A 16706-nucleotide genomic window follows, 5' to 3' on the forward strand; every position below is an offset into this window, starting at 1 on the left:
AACCTGCACATCTTTGGAGTGTGGGAGGAAACTGAAGATCTCGGAGAAAACCCACGCGGTCACGGGGAGAAGGTACAAACTCCGTACAGACGGCACCTGTCGTCGGGATCGAACTTAGGTCTCCGGCGTTACAAGCGCTGTAAGGCAGCAACTCTACCACTGTGCCACCGTGCCACCCACTGTGGTCAAATTATACATACTGACCATATTCAGACTAAATCACCGACGAAGCATATCTCAAATTGGTAGGCTGTCTTATGAGTAAAGATTGGGGAGCCAGTCTTGTATCTGCTGGAGCTTAGAAGAGTGAGAGAGGATAAATTAAAAATAGATGATCCTGAGGGGTCTAAACAGGGTGAATGTAGAAAGAATATTTTCTCTTGTGGGAGAATCTGGATCTTGGGCTCACCGTTCTTAAATAAGGGAATCACTTATTTAAGATGAGAGGAAGCAATATTTCCTTTTTTTCCCAGAAGGTAGTGAATTTGAATTTTTTTATCCTCAGGGAGGAGGCTGATTATTAAGGGCCAGTCCCCCTTAGGTGACATTTTAGGCGAGTGCAGGAGACTCTGCGCTCGCCACATGGTCACCACACGTTCGCCAGTGGTCTCTGGTCAGTCGCCTTCGTGGTTGCGAGGAGTCCTCGCATTCTGGGAACTAGTCGAGGCCTCAGTATGGTCGCCGTAAATTTTTCAACGTTGAACATTTTTCTGCGACCAGAAATTGGTCGCCATGGAGTTAATCGATAATCCTGTAATCGTACGTGCAGTTGTAGTGGGGTCACCATGTAGTTATGGGTAGTCAAGGTAGTCGTAGGTAGTTTTAGTTAATCGCCTTTGCTGACCAGTCATTTTCATTGGCTCATTGGGGGGAAAAAACGCAAGCACGAGCTATCAGAACCAAGGATAACCGACCAGTAATGTTAAATGTCTGCCGAACTTCACAGCTGTGTATCTCTGGCTTATTAAAAGTTGTCTAGCTTCTTAAAAGCTGTCTCCACTCCTTCTGCACTCCTTCTACTCCCCTCTTTTAAAGGACTTACCGTACACTGTGCTAACCATCTTATTCATCGCGTTGTGTGTCTGTATCACCTTGGCTTTGCACTGTGGGAATTTTTAGACAGAGCCGCCCCCCGTTTGCCCTGGCCCCCGCCTTTGCTATGTGCGAGTGTGTGTGTTCCACTCTGACAGTCGTCGTTCCAGTTGCCGGTTTTTCAGGCGACTGCCGGCAACTTGACAGTCGTCAGCAGTCTGCTGAAAAGTCGCGTAAGTGGGACAGGCCCGTCAGAATATTTTTTTGACAAAAGTACACAGAAACAAGGACAACAGGCAGAAGTACACAGACACAGGGCAGGAAAGGCAGTGGAAGGTTATTGTGCGATGAGCTGAAACAACAAATAAGCCATGACCTTATGAAATGGCACAAAGAGGATGTACGGTTAAGTGATCTGTTTGTGCCCCTAATTCCTCAGCTAATCAGTTGGTAATATTCAGCAGCCAGCAGCTTCACTTCCTGTAAATCTTGAATAAACTTGTAAACCTCTCCAATTTGTTACTACATCTGCTGCCACTTTCAGGCAATGAAACTCAATGTGCAGTAATTTCCTGGGCTGCCTCTGGTACTTTTTGCCAATCACATTAGTTGTTCCTGGGGGATAGATTATTCGGCCATTAGAAACACTTTTTTTGTTAATCTATCAAAACTACTTCTGTTTAAGCACCTCTATCATATCACTTTTGACACGTTCTGCTCAAATGAGAATAGTCCATACTCTATAGTCCATCGGGTGGCACCACCGAAGTGGCTGCCTCACTAGCAGCTGTTAATCATTTCATCCTTTTTGTTATTTTTAGTGTGTCTAAAAGTATGTTTTAATGTTTCTCGGTATGTATTATGTGGGGGGTGGTAGGGGGGAAAAGGGGGAAACCATTTCTCAGTCACTTACCTGGACGGAGATGCGTCTTTTCTCTGAGTCGCATCTTCCCTCTCCCCCCCCCCCCCCCCCCCCCCCCCCCCCCCCCGCGGCCTACCAACTGAATTGGCGTGGCCTTTCCAACCGGAGACCGGCTAGAGCTTCAGCAGCGGGGCAGCGCTGAATTACCATCGTAGTGTTGGAGCTCCGGAGTGTTGGGCCTGCTGACTTTAACACCGTGGAGCTGTGGTTTGCAGAGCCTCTAGACGCGGGCGCGGCGTTGACTTTAACATCGCAAAGTCCTGGGATCTTTTGCCGGGGATTGCCAGTGCTGGAGCTCCGCCCAGTTCAGCCTGTGGACTTCGGAAGCCGCGGTTTCCGGTAGGAAGTGGCCGATTCGGAAACTCCAAGCCGCGAGTGTGTTCCGATCCGTTCCGATGCCGGAGTTTCGATCATCCCGGCGAGAAGGCCTGTACATCGGGCTGTCCGTATCGACGACTGCGGAGGGGTTCAAAGGCCCCGACCATGGGTGCACAAAGAGGAAGATGACTTTATTGACCTCCTTCACAGTGGGAAACGTTGATTCCGCTGTGTGGGGATGTTTATGTTAAACTCTATCGTGTTCTTTTTATTTGTATGGCTGTATGGTAACTCAAATGTCACTCAAAGGTAACTCAATTGGTGCACGTGACATTAAATGTGAACTTGAACTTGTACAAATTCCTCCACATAATGAAGAACGCACTTGAGTCAATTTCTCTTGCATCCTCTCTAAGGTCCTTGATAAACCATCCACCTGTGTTTTACTGACGCTAGGCCATTATTCTTGCTTAAACCCTTATTAATAAAGGCAATGATCTCAAAAACGTTCAACGTTCTCCTGTATTACATTCCAAGTTTGGTAAACACTTAATTCCATAGTTCTCTGTTCCTACACTCTGTTTGTATTTGTTGTAAAGTATATTATTCATTTTGTTCCAATTTCAAACTTTAAGATTACGTCCTGCCTACTCATAATATATAATGTATGACAAAAATTCTAACATTAATTCCAGGGAGGAACATATTTATTTCCTTCTAAATCAAATACACAATCACCATCCTGTGCCTTTGAGATGATTTGGCATTCACACATCTTAATCCCACATATTTCAATTCTCCAGCGAATCTATCATGAGGCACATCTTTAAACATCTTTTGCAAGTCCAAATATGAATCAATTGCACTGTCATTAATAACTCCTTCATTACTTCATCAAACAACTTGAAAAATCTTTGTAAACATGTTACCTCCAGTTATATTTATTGCTCCACAGCTTCCCAAATAACAATTCAGTCTAGATCATTTTTAAAACATTTTCCATCCTCAACATTGGGATAACAACCCTCTAATTTCCAGGTGTATCTCTCACCTGTTTTTCATTAATTATAAGTGTAATACTTGTAATTCTCCAATCTTCAGTCATTAGCACCACTTATAAAATACACCCCACCAACTCCTCACACACGGAGGGTTCAAGAGTCAAGAGAGTCAAGAGTCAATTTAATTGTCATTTGGACCCCTGGAGGTCCAAACGAAATGCCGTTTCTGCAGCCATACATTACACACAAATAGACCCCAGACACAACATAATTACATTTTACATAAACATCCATCACATAGCTGTGATGGAAGGCCAAAAAAAACTTATCTCTCCACTGCACTCTCCCCCCCCCCCCGATGTCAGAGTCAAAGTCAAAGCCCCCGGCTGGCGATGGCGATTGTCCCGCGGCCATTAAAGCCACGCCGGGTGGTGCGAGGTCGCACACCGGGTCTTGGTGTTGGAGCCCCCGGTGTGCGCTCGTAAAGTCCCGCGGCCATTCCAGCCGCGCGGGGCGGTGTAGTGAGGCCCCGCTCCAGGAGCTCTTCGACCCCGCAACTCGGGCGGGAGAATTCGCCGTTGCAGGAGCCCCGAAAAGCGGTCTCCCTCCAGGGAGCCGCGGGCTCCCCGGTGCCGTCGTCCGCAGACCCGCAGCAGCAGCCTCCGACTGAGCAGCGGCATCGGCAGCAGCAGCAGCAGCAGCAGCAGCAGCAGCAGCAGCAGCGCTCCTCCACCGCTCCAACCGCTCCGGACTCGGCCAGCCCCGCGACGGCGACGGTGAGTAGCACCAGAGTCCCCGGCTTCTTCCTGTTGGAGGCCGCTCCTCGTTGCGGCCCCAACGACAACGGAAACCCGACGAGAAAAGGTTGGGTCTCCAGTGCAGGGAGAGATTTAAAAAGTTTCCCCCCCCTCCCACCCCCCCCACACACACACCCCAACAAAAAATAACAAAAACTACATTAAAACACAGACAGAAAATAATAAAAACGCGGACAGACTGCAGAGGCCGCTGCTGGCCAAAGCCGCGCCGCCTACCGGGCATTCCAAGAATAACCTTCAGCAATTTCCTCTTCTTAATAATCTCTTACCAATCTAGGAACTGATCAACTCCTTTTTATTAATCTAGGAATTCCATGAGAATAGAATGACAAGACTGACATATGGATATCAATTTAATTGTATCCGATTGTGCGTTGCTAATACCTCCTCCTGCTCCATCTGTACACTGGAGGCATCCTCTTCTCGAAGACATGTACAAAATGCTGGAGTAACTCAGCGGGACAGGCAGCATCTCTGGAGAGAAGGAATGGGTGAAGTTTCGGCTCGAGACCCTTCTTTAGACTGATGTCAGGGAAGAGGGAGATACATAGGTAAGGAAGCGCATGGTGTGAAAAATGGACAAAGGGGATGCATATCAAGGAACCTCTCGACCCGAAACGTCACCCATTCCTGTCATGTCAGTCATGTCATTCTATTCACATGGTTACCTTGGTGCTCAAAATGAACAGTAATCTCCCAACTCACACAAATGCACGTTGCACTTCGCTGTCTCCATTCTCATCTGCAGGCTTTGTTTTATCTAAATGAGTTGGGTGACATTGATGGCGTTGTGTCTGAAAGAGAACTTCAGCACTTTGGATCAGATTCTGCGATTCCACTTCCTTTCTTGTTGAGCTGTAACGCATGAGATTGCTAACTGCCTGCTTTTGCAGCGGTCAATTAGATTTTCCACCACCTTATCATAATGTTTCCATAGAGCAGCTGATTTCGAGCCCACGTGAGGCATGAATAGATCAGGTGCCTCAGGTCGGCCGTCTTGAGGCGACTGACTATCCCGCGGTCCAGGTATAAGCTCAGGGCAACCGTGCTTTTGCGGTTGCAGCATCTAGACTGTGGAACAGCATCCGTCTTCCCATCAGAACTGCCCCCACCATCGACTACTTTAAGTCTAGACTTAAAACTTATTTCTACTCACAAACGTTTCTTGAGGTCCTCTGAGGGAGCGCTGTATGTATGTATTTATGTATGTATTGTTTAATCTATGTACCATTGTATGTAGCACGTTAGTACCTGCACTGTAAAGCACTTTGGGCAATGAGAGTTGGTTTCAAATGTGCTATAGAAATAAAATTTACTTGACTTGACGACTTGATATTGGTTCATTTTTGCTCCTGGTTAGGTATTGTCATAAATCATTAATAAAACATGCTCCTCTCTGTACGACAGCCCCGAGAATACTTGAGTGTGGTATGAACAACAGGCCACATGTGATAGTTGCCTGGCCAGGGCTCACTCTGTATATTTAGTTAATAGGTTCATATGTTCTAGGAGCAGAATTACAGTGCCCTCCATAATGTTTGGGACAAAGAACCATCATTTATTTATTTGCCATTTATTTACATGACATTGCTGTGTCCCAAACACTATGATGCCCTGAAACATAGAAACATAGAAAATAGGTGCAGGAGGAGGCCATTCGGCCCTTTGAGCCAGCACCGCCATTCATTGTGATCATCGCTGATCGTCCCCTATCAATAACCTGTGCCTGCCTTCTCCCCATATCCCTTGACTCCACTAGCCCCTAGAGCTCTATCTAACTCTCCCTTAAATCCATCCAGTGATTTTGGCCATAAATTCACAACTAACTGAAAACGTTTTTTCTCACCTCAGTCTTAAATGACATCCCCTTTATTCTAAGACTGTGGCCCCTGGTTCTGGACTCACCCAACATTGGGAACATTTTTCCTGCATCTAGCTGGTCCAGTCCTTTTATAATTGTATATGTTTCTATAAGATATCCCCTCATCCTTCTAAACTCCAGTGAATACAAGCCTAGTAATTTCTAAATGGGGAGACTATGTCTAAACACTGCTGTAATTTCTACATGGTGAAAATAAAATGTATAAAAATGCCTTTAGTAAAATCCGACAATGTGCACTTTAACCACGTGTGACTTTTTTCTATTACAACTCTCAAATTGTGGCGTACAGAGGCAAATAAATAAATGATGGGTCTTTGTCCCAAAAATTATGGGGAGCACTGAAGGCCAATCGGTCCATCAAGTGGACTCTGCCATTCAATCATGGCTGATCGATCTGCCACTGTTGCTACAACTTACATTGTGCTGCAAGAAACTGTAGCTCACTCTAGGGTTTTAAGACAGAGGTCCTGGCAATGTAATATTGTGAGAAATAGTCCCAGAAAACAACAGTGTGATGGGAAGATGTGAGGTAGGAAATTTAGTGACTCTTTTCATTGAAGGCATCTTCAGTGGGATTACCAGTCGTTACTAAGAGTTTACTGAAAGACTGTAGTTGTAATGTAACAAGGCTGGTTAAATGTGGTAGTGTAACACCATTCCAGGTTTTGGCAAAACAGTGCCAGAAAAAAAAATTGGGATACACTTCAAGGAATGAAATACCCAACCGGGAGCATCGGCCAGAACTATAGATCTTGAGCTGATGGTACTGCAATAGCTAGTTTGCAAAGCTTCCTGCTCAACTGCATGCAAATGCTGAATGAGCATTCACCAGCACGGTGGTGTCACGGAAGAGAACTGGGTTCGATCCTTACTATAGGTGCAGTCTGTACGGAGTTTGTACGTTTTCCGTGTGACCGCGTGGGTTTTCGACGCATGCTCTGGTTTGCTCCCACACTCCAAAGACGTACAGGTTCGTCGGTTAATTGGCTTCAGTAAAAAAATGTAAATTGTTCCTTGTGCGCGGGATAGTGCTAGTGTATGAGGATTGCTGGTCGGCACAGACTCGATGGGCCGAAGGGCCTATTTCCGTGCAGGGTCTCCAAACTAAACTAAATGTAAACTGAACTAAATTCCACAAAAAAATTAAATCCATTCCTTCAAAAGAGTACCTTCTAAACAAAAAGGATTTTTATTATATTTAATTTCAGTAAATATTGCATTTAAATAAATTATAATATTACCTGCTCCCATTATAAGTCCTGGCGCGGAATCTTTGGTGTGAACAGTGCCCGATACATACGGGTTATCAGCCCAACGCAGGTGCAAGTGGACGGAGCATTCAGGCTGCAGAGAAAGACAAGCAAAAAAGATAGGTTCTTCATTATCATAATAATCATAATAATCATAATCAGACTTTATTAGCCAAGTATGTTTTGCAACATATACGAGGAATTTGATTTGCCATACAGTCATACCAATAAAAAGCACCAGAACACACAAAATACATTTGAACATAAACATCCACCACAGTGACTCCTCCACATTCCTCACTGTGATGGAAGGCGAAAAAAAGTTCAATCTCTTCCCTTCTTTGTTTTCCCCCGGTCAGGGGCCTAGAACCTTCCGTTGACGGGATGATCTTGGCTCCCATAGCCGGTGGTCGGGCCCTCCGTGTCGGGGCGATCAAGCTCCTGCATCGGGGGGGAATCTCAGCTCCCCCGCTCCGGGCGATCTGACCCCGGGTCGGGGATGGTCGAAACCTTCAACGTCGTTTGGAGCTTCCCGACATCAGTCACTACCCGAGACTGCAAGCTCCTCGATGGTTAAATCCGCAGGCCGTGGTTGGAGGGTCGATCACTGGCATGGGATTGGCAAGTCCACAGCCCCGCGGTGGGGCTCAAATTCAGTCTCGAGCAGTCTTTTGTGCCTTTTGAAATTTTCATTTAAGTCCTCATTTTATACAAAGCATATCAGTTTATTTCTATTTCTAAAAGAAGTTTTGTTTCCAATTGTCAAATAAAAAGCATGATATAAGATAGATTGAGATACCCTGCTAATATATGCAAACATAATTTAAACTTCCGGAGTATTGTCAAGTGCTTTGCCACAAATCAGACCCAGTCCATGGAGAGGTTTTTTTTCGTTTTTCTCGCCCCAATGTTTAACAAGCATCTGGTGCATGAGAACGCAGATTCACATTTCTTGTTTGTAAATTGCTCCGTCAACCACAACATAACCAAAATCTCCACAAGAATAGTCTTCTTCAGTCTGAAGAAGGGTCTCGACTAGAAACGTCACCCATTCCTTCTCTCCCGAGATGCTGCCTGTCCCGCTGAGTTAGTCCAGCATTTGGTGCAACCTCCACAAGAATACGTTCTAAGCCCTATCTAAACAGAGAGTTGAAATAACTTCATTGGTGCATCAGAGGGTTCCCTGGTCCTCAACTTTCACATCATTAGCCTCCACAAGCCAAAGGTGCAGCCATGGCTACGCATATGTGCCCAGCTATGCTTGTCTTTCTGTCAGTTACGCTGAACACTTCTTGTTGCAACAGTACCCCAGCACCATTCCCCAACTACATTTAGTTTTAGTTTAGTTTACAGATACAGCGCAGAAACAGGCCCTTCAGCCCAACGAGTCTGCACTGACCAGCAAGCCTCGTATCCTACCCACACTAGGGACTATTTACACTTATACCAAGCCAATTAACCTGCAAACCTGTGGAGTGTGGGAGAAAACCGAAGATCTTGAAGAAAACGCACGTGGTCACGGGGAGAACGTAGAAATTCTGTACAGACAGCACCCGAAGTCGGGTTCAATCATGGAGCAAATCAACTCCTACCTCGACAAAAACCTGGACCCACTGCAGTTCGCTTACCGCCACAACAGATCAACGGTGGATGCGATCTCACTGGCCCTCCACTCCGCACTGGACCACTTGGACAACAAAAACTCATATGTCAGGCTGTTATTCATTGATTACAGCTCGGCATTTAACACAATCATTCCCTCTAAACTGGTTACCAAACTCGCAGAACTGGGTCTCTGCGCATCCCTGTGCAACTGGATCCTCGACTTCCTCATCCACAGACCACAGTCTGTTCGTATTGGGGGAAATGTGTCAGCCTCGATAACAATCAGCACGGGAGCACCTCAAGGCTGCGTGCTCAGCCCCCTGCTGTACTCACTCTATACCCATGACTGCGTAGCGAACCACAGTGCGAACTCCATCATCAAGTTCGCTGACGACACCACTATTGTGGGCGTATCACTGATGGGGATGAGTCAGAATATAGAAGAGAGATCGAGCAACTGCCCATATGGTGCCAGCGCAATAACCTGGCCCTCAACACCAGCAAAACCAAGGAACTGATTGTGGACTTTGGAAGGAGTAGGAGGGGGACCCACAGCCCCATTTATGTCAACGGGTCGATGGTTAAAAGGGTCAAGAACTTCAAATTCCTGGGCGTGCACATCTCTGAAGATCTTTCCTGGTCCGAGAACACTAACGCAATTATCAAGAAAGCTCATCAGCGCCTCTACTTCCTGAGAAGAATACGGAGAGTCGGATTGTCAAGGAAGACTCTCTCTAACTTCTACAGGTGCACAGTCGAGAGCATGCTGACCGGTTGCATCGTGGCTTGGTTCGGCAATTTGAGCGCCCTGGAGAGGGAAAGGCTACAAAAAGTAGTAAACTGCCCAGTCCATCATCGTCTCTGACCTTCCTTCCATCGAGGGGATTTATCGCAGTCGCTGCCTCAAAAAGGCTGGCAGTATCATCAAAGACCCACACCATCCTGGCCACACACTCATCTCCCTGCTACCTTCAGGTAGAAGGTACAGGAGCCGGAAGACTGCAACAACCAGGTTCAGGAATAGCTACTTCCCCACAGCCATCAGGCTATTAAACCTGGCTCGGACAAAACTCTGATTATTAATAACCACTTTCTGTTATTTGCACTTTACCAGTTTATTTATTCATGTGTGTATATATTTATATATCATGGTATATGGACACATTTATCTGTTTTGTAGTAAATGCCTACTATTTTTCTGTGTGCTTAAGCAAAGCAAGAATTTTGTTGTCCTATACAGGGACAAATGACAATAAACTCACTTGAACTTGAACCCGGGTCTCTGGCACTGAAAGCGCTGCAAGGCAGCAACTCTACTGCTGAGCCACCGTGCCACTGTATCTATCTATTGATCTGAGTTCAAGTCTCTATTTTACCTAACTAGGGAGCACAGTAGTGATTTATGAATGGAACCAGCAGCAGCCAATACACACAAAAGTTGGGTCAACATCCTTCAATTTATTAGAAAAACATCATACATACAAACTTTAGATTTATTCGCTAAGAGATTGCAACGTTCACATGGTCTGCTCTGTTTCGACGAATGCAATCAACCTGGCGTGCACAAACAGAAGATCAAACAGAACAAGTTGTCTTACAACTTGAGGTTGTGCACGCCATACGCAAGAAGAAGAAGAAGAAGAAGAAGAAGAAGAAGAAGAAGAAGAAGAAGAAGAAGAAGAAGAAGAAGAAGTGAAGTTTTTTAAAAGCCATTAAGAGAATGTGAAAAAACCCATGGTGCAAATGTACGCCTTTGGTATATCTCTGTGCATCAAGTTGTGTAAAGACAGCAGTAGAGAAGAAGCGAGTTCGGTATGCGGGAAAACGCAAGGAATCATGGGATTTGTCAAAGGTCAATCACAAAAAAAAACACAAACGGGGGTGCCAGGTGGCGGGAGAGCGGGGTGTAACAGCGAGAGAGAGAGGGGGGGGGCAGATGCGAGTGGGAGACAGGTGGAGAGACTGGACCAGTGGAGAGGTGGGGGAGAGAGAAGGGGGTTTTGTGTTTTGCTCACAGATGTTTAGTTTAACATTCCATGGGGAGTGCCCAGGTTTGCACGTTGGTTGCAACGGTGGCCAATGTCCCCCAGTCCCTCCCTCCAGTCCGGGGCGGGGAGGTCGGGCGGGGCGGAAGGATTGTCCAAGCGCAGGGGAGTTCCCGCGAAGACGGGGTTTCCAGGACCTGCAGTGAAGTCGCGATAGCGAGTTCCTCTCTCCCCATCCCTCTTCCCATCCCTCTCCGCACTCCTCTCCCCATCTCTCACCCCATCCCTCTCCCCACCTCTCTTCCCACCGCCTCTCCCCTCTATCCCCCAGTCCCTACCTCCCCCACTGCACCCCCCTCCTCTCTATACCCCTCCTCCCCCAATTCTCCCTCCTCACCTCCCCAGGAACTCGATGTAAACCACCACCGGCCCCATTTTCACCACGACGTCGGTGATTTCAAATACCGTACTTGAGGTGGGGGATATAGGGGGGATGGGTTGAGCAGCCTGGAGCAGGGGGAGGGGGAGGGAGAGGCCGAGGCCTAGTCCTTGCCCTGGGTCACGCTCCTCTCCCTCCCCGCCGGCCCGGGGCAGCAGCGCCGCCCCCCCCAGACCCAGCCTCTCCTTCACCAGCAGACCAGGCGCTGCTTTGTAGGAAAGAACTGCAGATGCTGGTTTACACCAAAGGTAGACACCACGTACTGGAGTAACTCAGCGGGACAGGCAGCATCTTTGGAGAAAAGGAATGGGTGACGTTTCTCCAGAGATGTTGCCTGACCTGCAGCATTTCCCCGTTGATGACTGGTGTTCTGCTTTCGCCGGCACCGAGGGGGTTAACCGACATCCACTGGATAAGGCGAGAGGTGCAGCTGACGGTCCCCGGCCCATCGGGGAACGGGCTCCTCAGGAGCTGGAGCAGAGTTGAGCTGGAGATAGCACTGGCACTCCAGACATCTCCGGCTGCCAGCGGACAGTGATGGGACACTTGGGAAGGGACGGGGACGGTAGTGAGATCACCCGTTCGCACTTGTTCGACATTATCTAACTCCAGCAGCAATTCAACAGCGCTTGCAGCACCGGAGACCCGTGTTCGATCCCGGCTACAGATGAAACGCCCGTCTGTACACACGCAGCAGCTCAGCTCTTTATTGCGAATGACCTATGACCTGGGCGTGCGCAGTCGGAATACCGAACTCACTTATTAATAATCACTTTCATTTTGATCTCTACGACAGCATCAAACCATTTGAGACAAGGTGACAAGGAACCATTCAAGGGGTTTCAACATCACCGTGGCAACGTGCAAATTCTCAACTTCATATCACTCACGGCACGGTGGCGCAGCGGTAGAGTTGCCGCCTTATCGCGCTTGCAGCAGCGGAGACCTGTGTTCCATCCCGACTATGGGTGCTGTCTGTACGGAGTTTGTACGTTCTCCCGTGACCTGCGTGGGTTTTCCCCGAAATCTTCGGCTTTCTCCCACACTCCAAAAACGAACAGGTTTGTAGGTTAATTGGCTTGGTACAATTGTAAGAATTGTCCTTAGTGTGTGTAGGGCAGTATTAATATTTAATTACATCTCCAAACCCCGCCCCTCCCGCCATGGAGGTGGCCTCACTGTTATTTTCAACCAGAACTTTCGTATTACTGAACACACCTTTCCCCCAGTAGCATAATTTGAATTCCTTGCCTTCAAAGCCCTTTCCTCCATGACAGTCATCCTCATTTACCGGCCACCTAAACCAAACCCCTCCTTCCTATCTGACTTCACTGAACTCCTCACACTTGCCTCATCCCTCTCCCCACGTCTGCTGCTACTTGGTGACTTAAATATTCACATGGACTCCCCCACCTGGAAGCTCGCATCTGAATTCGCCTTTTTACTTGACAACTTCCCTCTCACTCAGCACGTCACCTTTCCCACCCATGACAAAGGTCACATCCTCGACCTGGTCTGCTCCACAAATCAACCGGTACTCGACCTCCATCCATGCCTCTTCCCCCTCTCTGATCATAAGCTTATACGGTTCACCATCCCTTCTCCGACACCTCGCCCCCGTTTCCTCCGAGAAATCACCTTCCGTAATCTAAAATCCATTGATCCCCACCATCTCTCTGACCTGCTCTCCACCACTCTCCCCCTGGACTCAACCCCCATCTCACCTGATGATCTCACAAACCATCTCAACTCCACCTTGTCTACCTCCCTTAACACTATGGCCCCCCTCAAAACAAGAACCGTAACTTTCAACACATCTTCACCCTGCTACACCTGGTCACCCCTACTGAAATCTCCAAACTCATCAGCTCTTCCAAACCCACTACCTGCTCCCTCGATCTCTCCCCACACCCTTGCTGAAGTCCTGCCTCCCCGTTCTCTGTCCCTACCTCACTAATCTCTTCAACTCCTCATTGTCCCAAGGAATTGTCCCTCCGCTTTCAAAACTGCTGCTGTTACACCAATCTTAAAGAAACCTGGTCTTGATCCCTCCTCTCTCATTAACTACCGCCCAATCTCAAACCTCCCCTTTCTTTCAAAAACCCTGGAGCGTATCGTTACGTCGCAACTTCATTCCCACCTCCTTGCGTATAACCTACTTGAACCCCTCCAATCTGGCTCTCGCCCCCTCCATAGCACAGAAACTGCTCTCCTCAAAGTCCTCAACATCCTCCTCACCTCTGCTGACACTGGTTCCCTCAACATCCTCATCCTCCTCGACCTGAGCGCAGCCTTCGATACAGTGAACCATAACATCCTGCTCACCAGACTCAAAGACCTCGGCACTGAAGGCTCTGCACTCAGCTGGCTCCGTTCCTACCTTTCCAACAGATCCCACTTCATCTCTCTCCACAACCACACCTCTGCTACAGCCACAGTCACTCAAGGCGTTCCCCAAGGCTCCGTACTCAACCCCCTCCTCTTCATCATCTACATCCTCCCCCTTGGTCAGATACTCCGCCACTTCAACCTGGACTTCCACTGTTACGCCGATGACACCCAGATCTACCTCGGCACCAAATCCCCCCACAACCCCCCCCTCTCCCATATCAACTCCTGTTTGTCAGCTATAAAAACCTGGATGCAACATAACTTTCTCAAACTCAACAGCGATAAGACAGAATTCCTCCTCATAGGCTCCAAAACCACACTCAGCAAAATCAATAACCCCACTCTCACCATCGACGGCACCACTGTCTCCCCATCTCCCCAGGCCCGCAACCTTGGCGTGATCTTTGATTCCACCCTCTCCCTTGAGCCTCACATCCGCCATGTCATTAAAACCTCCTTCTTTCATCTCTGCAACATCACCAAACTCAGACCCTCTCTCACACCTCCCGCTGCTGAAAGACTCATCCATGCCTTCATCTCCTCCCGACTGGACTATTGCAACTCACTTCTCCTTGGCATCAGCTCCACCTACATCAACCGACTCCAACTGGTCCAGAACGCAGCCGCCCGACTCATCACCCACACCAAATCCTGGCATCACATCACTCCAGTCCTCAAACAACTTCACTGGCTTCCCATCTCCCACCGGATCACCTACAAAATCCTGATCCTCACCTACAAAGCCCTCCACCATCTGGCCCCCCCATATCTCACTGACCTCCTCTCCCCCTACCAACCCTCACGGTCCCTCAGATCCACATCAGCCGGTCTCCTCTCCATCCACGTCCAACCTCCGCAGTTTTGGGGACAGAGCCTTCTCCAGGGCAGCTCCCAGGCTCTGGAACTCCCTCCCCCAACTGATCCGCAATTCCGTGTCCCTCACCATCTTCCAGTCCCGCCTCAAGACCCATCTCTTCAGCAAATACCCGCCTTTGGTAAACGATATCTCTTTTTGGCTAAGCCTATCCTTAGCCCCACGTCCCCCTCCCTTTTCATCTGTGCATTAATTGCCTCATATTGTGTTTTGAATTGAATTCTGTCTTTACTTTGTGTACTAGTCATGTCTCTACTATTTATTTCATTCCCTTTACATGTTTTTCCTCTACCTGCTAAATTTTTGTAAGGTGTCCTTGAGACTCTTGAAAGGCGCCCATAAATAAAATGTATTATTATTATTATTATTATTATTATGCGGGGATCGCTGATCGGTGTGGATTCGGTGGGCATAAGGGCCTGTTTCCATGCTATATCTCTAAACTAAACTAAACTAACAATGCGCTAAGAAAACTAATCTCCTACCATAAACAATTCCAATTACTAATAACATTCACGTTAAAAGAAATACAGTAGTTATTTGCCTATTTGCAGAGCATCTGCATTATTAAATGCAATTCAATTTTCTTGGGCAGAAGACACAGTTCAGAAAATAATGAACACATCGACAGTAATAAATTTGGAAGCACATAGATAATTGATGATTAAAGCACTTCAATTTGTAATTATACCTGGAGCATGTTGGTCTGGAGCAAGTAATTCCTGGTTTTCATTATCCAGAATGTGCGACATCTCATTAATAACATTTGCAAATTAACAAATATAATCCCAGTGCTACTCAACCAAAACTGGAACCAGAACAGTCTAAAGGGCCTGTCCCACTGTATGAGGTAAATCAAGAGCTCTCCCGTGTGTGAAAAAAAATCAAACTCGTGGTAAGTACGTAGAATGTACGTAGCGGCTACATCGGAGCTCGTGGATATCACGTAGCGGCTCATAATGCTAACGGCAGGTACTCGGGAAACGCGGAAACTCGTGAAGTTTTTTTCAGCACCGTAAAAAATGTCCACGAGAGCCCCGAGTACCTACGAACGGCTATTACCGTAATTCTCCGAGTTCGATTCAGGGGAAACTCGGGAGAACTCTTGAATTACCTCGTACAATGGGACAGGCCCATTAAGATTTTCAGAAACATTGTAAGAGCAAAATGAAGAACAAGTAGGTTTCCACCGAAAAACTAAAATTCTGCTTCAATGGAAAGACTAGTTGAGCAGGTATATCATATTTGGTTAATCTGCTGTTGTTCATTCCAAACCTTTGCAAATTTCAGCTCGGTTATGGAGATTCATAAAGTTCAAGAAGAGATGTCAATCTGGCATTGCCACTAACCGTGTATGTCAGGAAGTAATTCAACTATATGTAGGAAGGAACTACAGATGCTGCTTAAAACCAATGATGGACACAAAATGTTTGAGTAACTCAGCGGGAGTAACTCAGCATCTCTGGATAGAAGGAATGGGTGATGTTACGGGTTGAGACCCTTCTTGAGACTAGAGTCGGGGGAGAGGGAGTCTCGAGATATGGAAAGGTTAGGTGTGAAAATGACAGATCAAAGCAGACGGTGCGGGAGAGGGTGCTGCAGAACTCTTTGTCAGAGAGAGGAGGAGAACTTCTTCAAAGTAGGCGTACCTTGAGGAGATTTTGCGGTGCAGCAGACAAAATGTGTAGGAAGGAACTGCAGATGCTGGTTTACACTGAAGATAGACACAAAGTGCTGGAGTAACCCAGTGGGGCAGGCAGCATCTCTGGAGAGAAGGAATGGGCGACGTTTCGGGTCGAGACCCTTCTTCAGGGTCTTAAGGGAGAGGGAAACCTGCTTTGTCCACTGTACGCAAAAAACAATAGTAAGGTGTTTGTGATTCTCATTCGCAAAGTTGTCATCCTACTGTGAGGAAAGATCCCCCAGCTTTAAGCAGGATACATAATAAAGCTCTGTTATCTAGGTCACCTGGTGTACAAGAGGTATGCATGTGTCCAATGGCTCAGATCCCTGGAGGAAAAGACAATGATCAGCAGTACAGTATCCTTATTTAGTTTAGTTTAGTTTAGAGATACAGGCCATTCGGCCCACCGACAAGCGATCCCCACACATTAACGCTACCCGAGACACACTAGCGACATTTCCTTTTTTTACACTTATACCAAGCCAATTAACCTACAAACCTATAC

The 16706-nt window shown here is 47.3% G+C and overlaps 1 protein-coding gene across 2 annotated transcripts in view; it reads right to left on the reverse strand.

Annotated features, from left to right (window-relative positions):
* The window catches only part of sorcs2 (sortilin-related VPS10 domain containing receptor 2), a 736913-nt gene that overhangs the window by 116393 nt on the left and 603814 nt on the right, over positions 1-16706 (reverse strand). For both annotated transcript variants that reach the window (XM_055644862.1, XM_055644870.1), the window contains exon 11: positions 7215-7317. In XM_055644862.1, coding sequence (XP_055500837.1) covers positions 7215-7317 — 103 coding nt within the window. The remainder of the gene's footprint in view (positions 1-7214; positions 7318-16706) is intronic.

The sequence above is a fragment of the Leucoraja erinacea genome, chromosome 1 (assembly GCF_028641065.1).
Source record: "Leucoraja erinacea ecotype New England chromosome 1, Leri_hhj_1, whole genome shotgun sequence".
Taxonomy (NCBI): Eukaryota; Metazoa; Chordata; class Chondrichthyes; order Rajiformes; family Rajidae; genus Leucoraja; species Leucoraja erinaceus.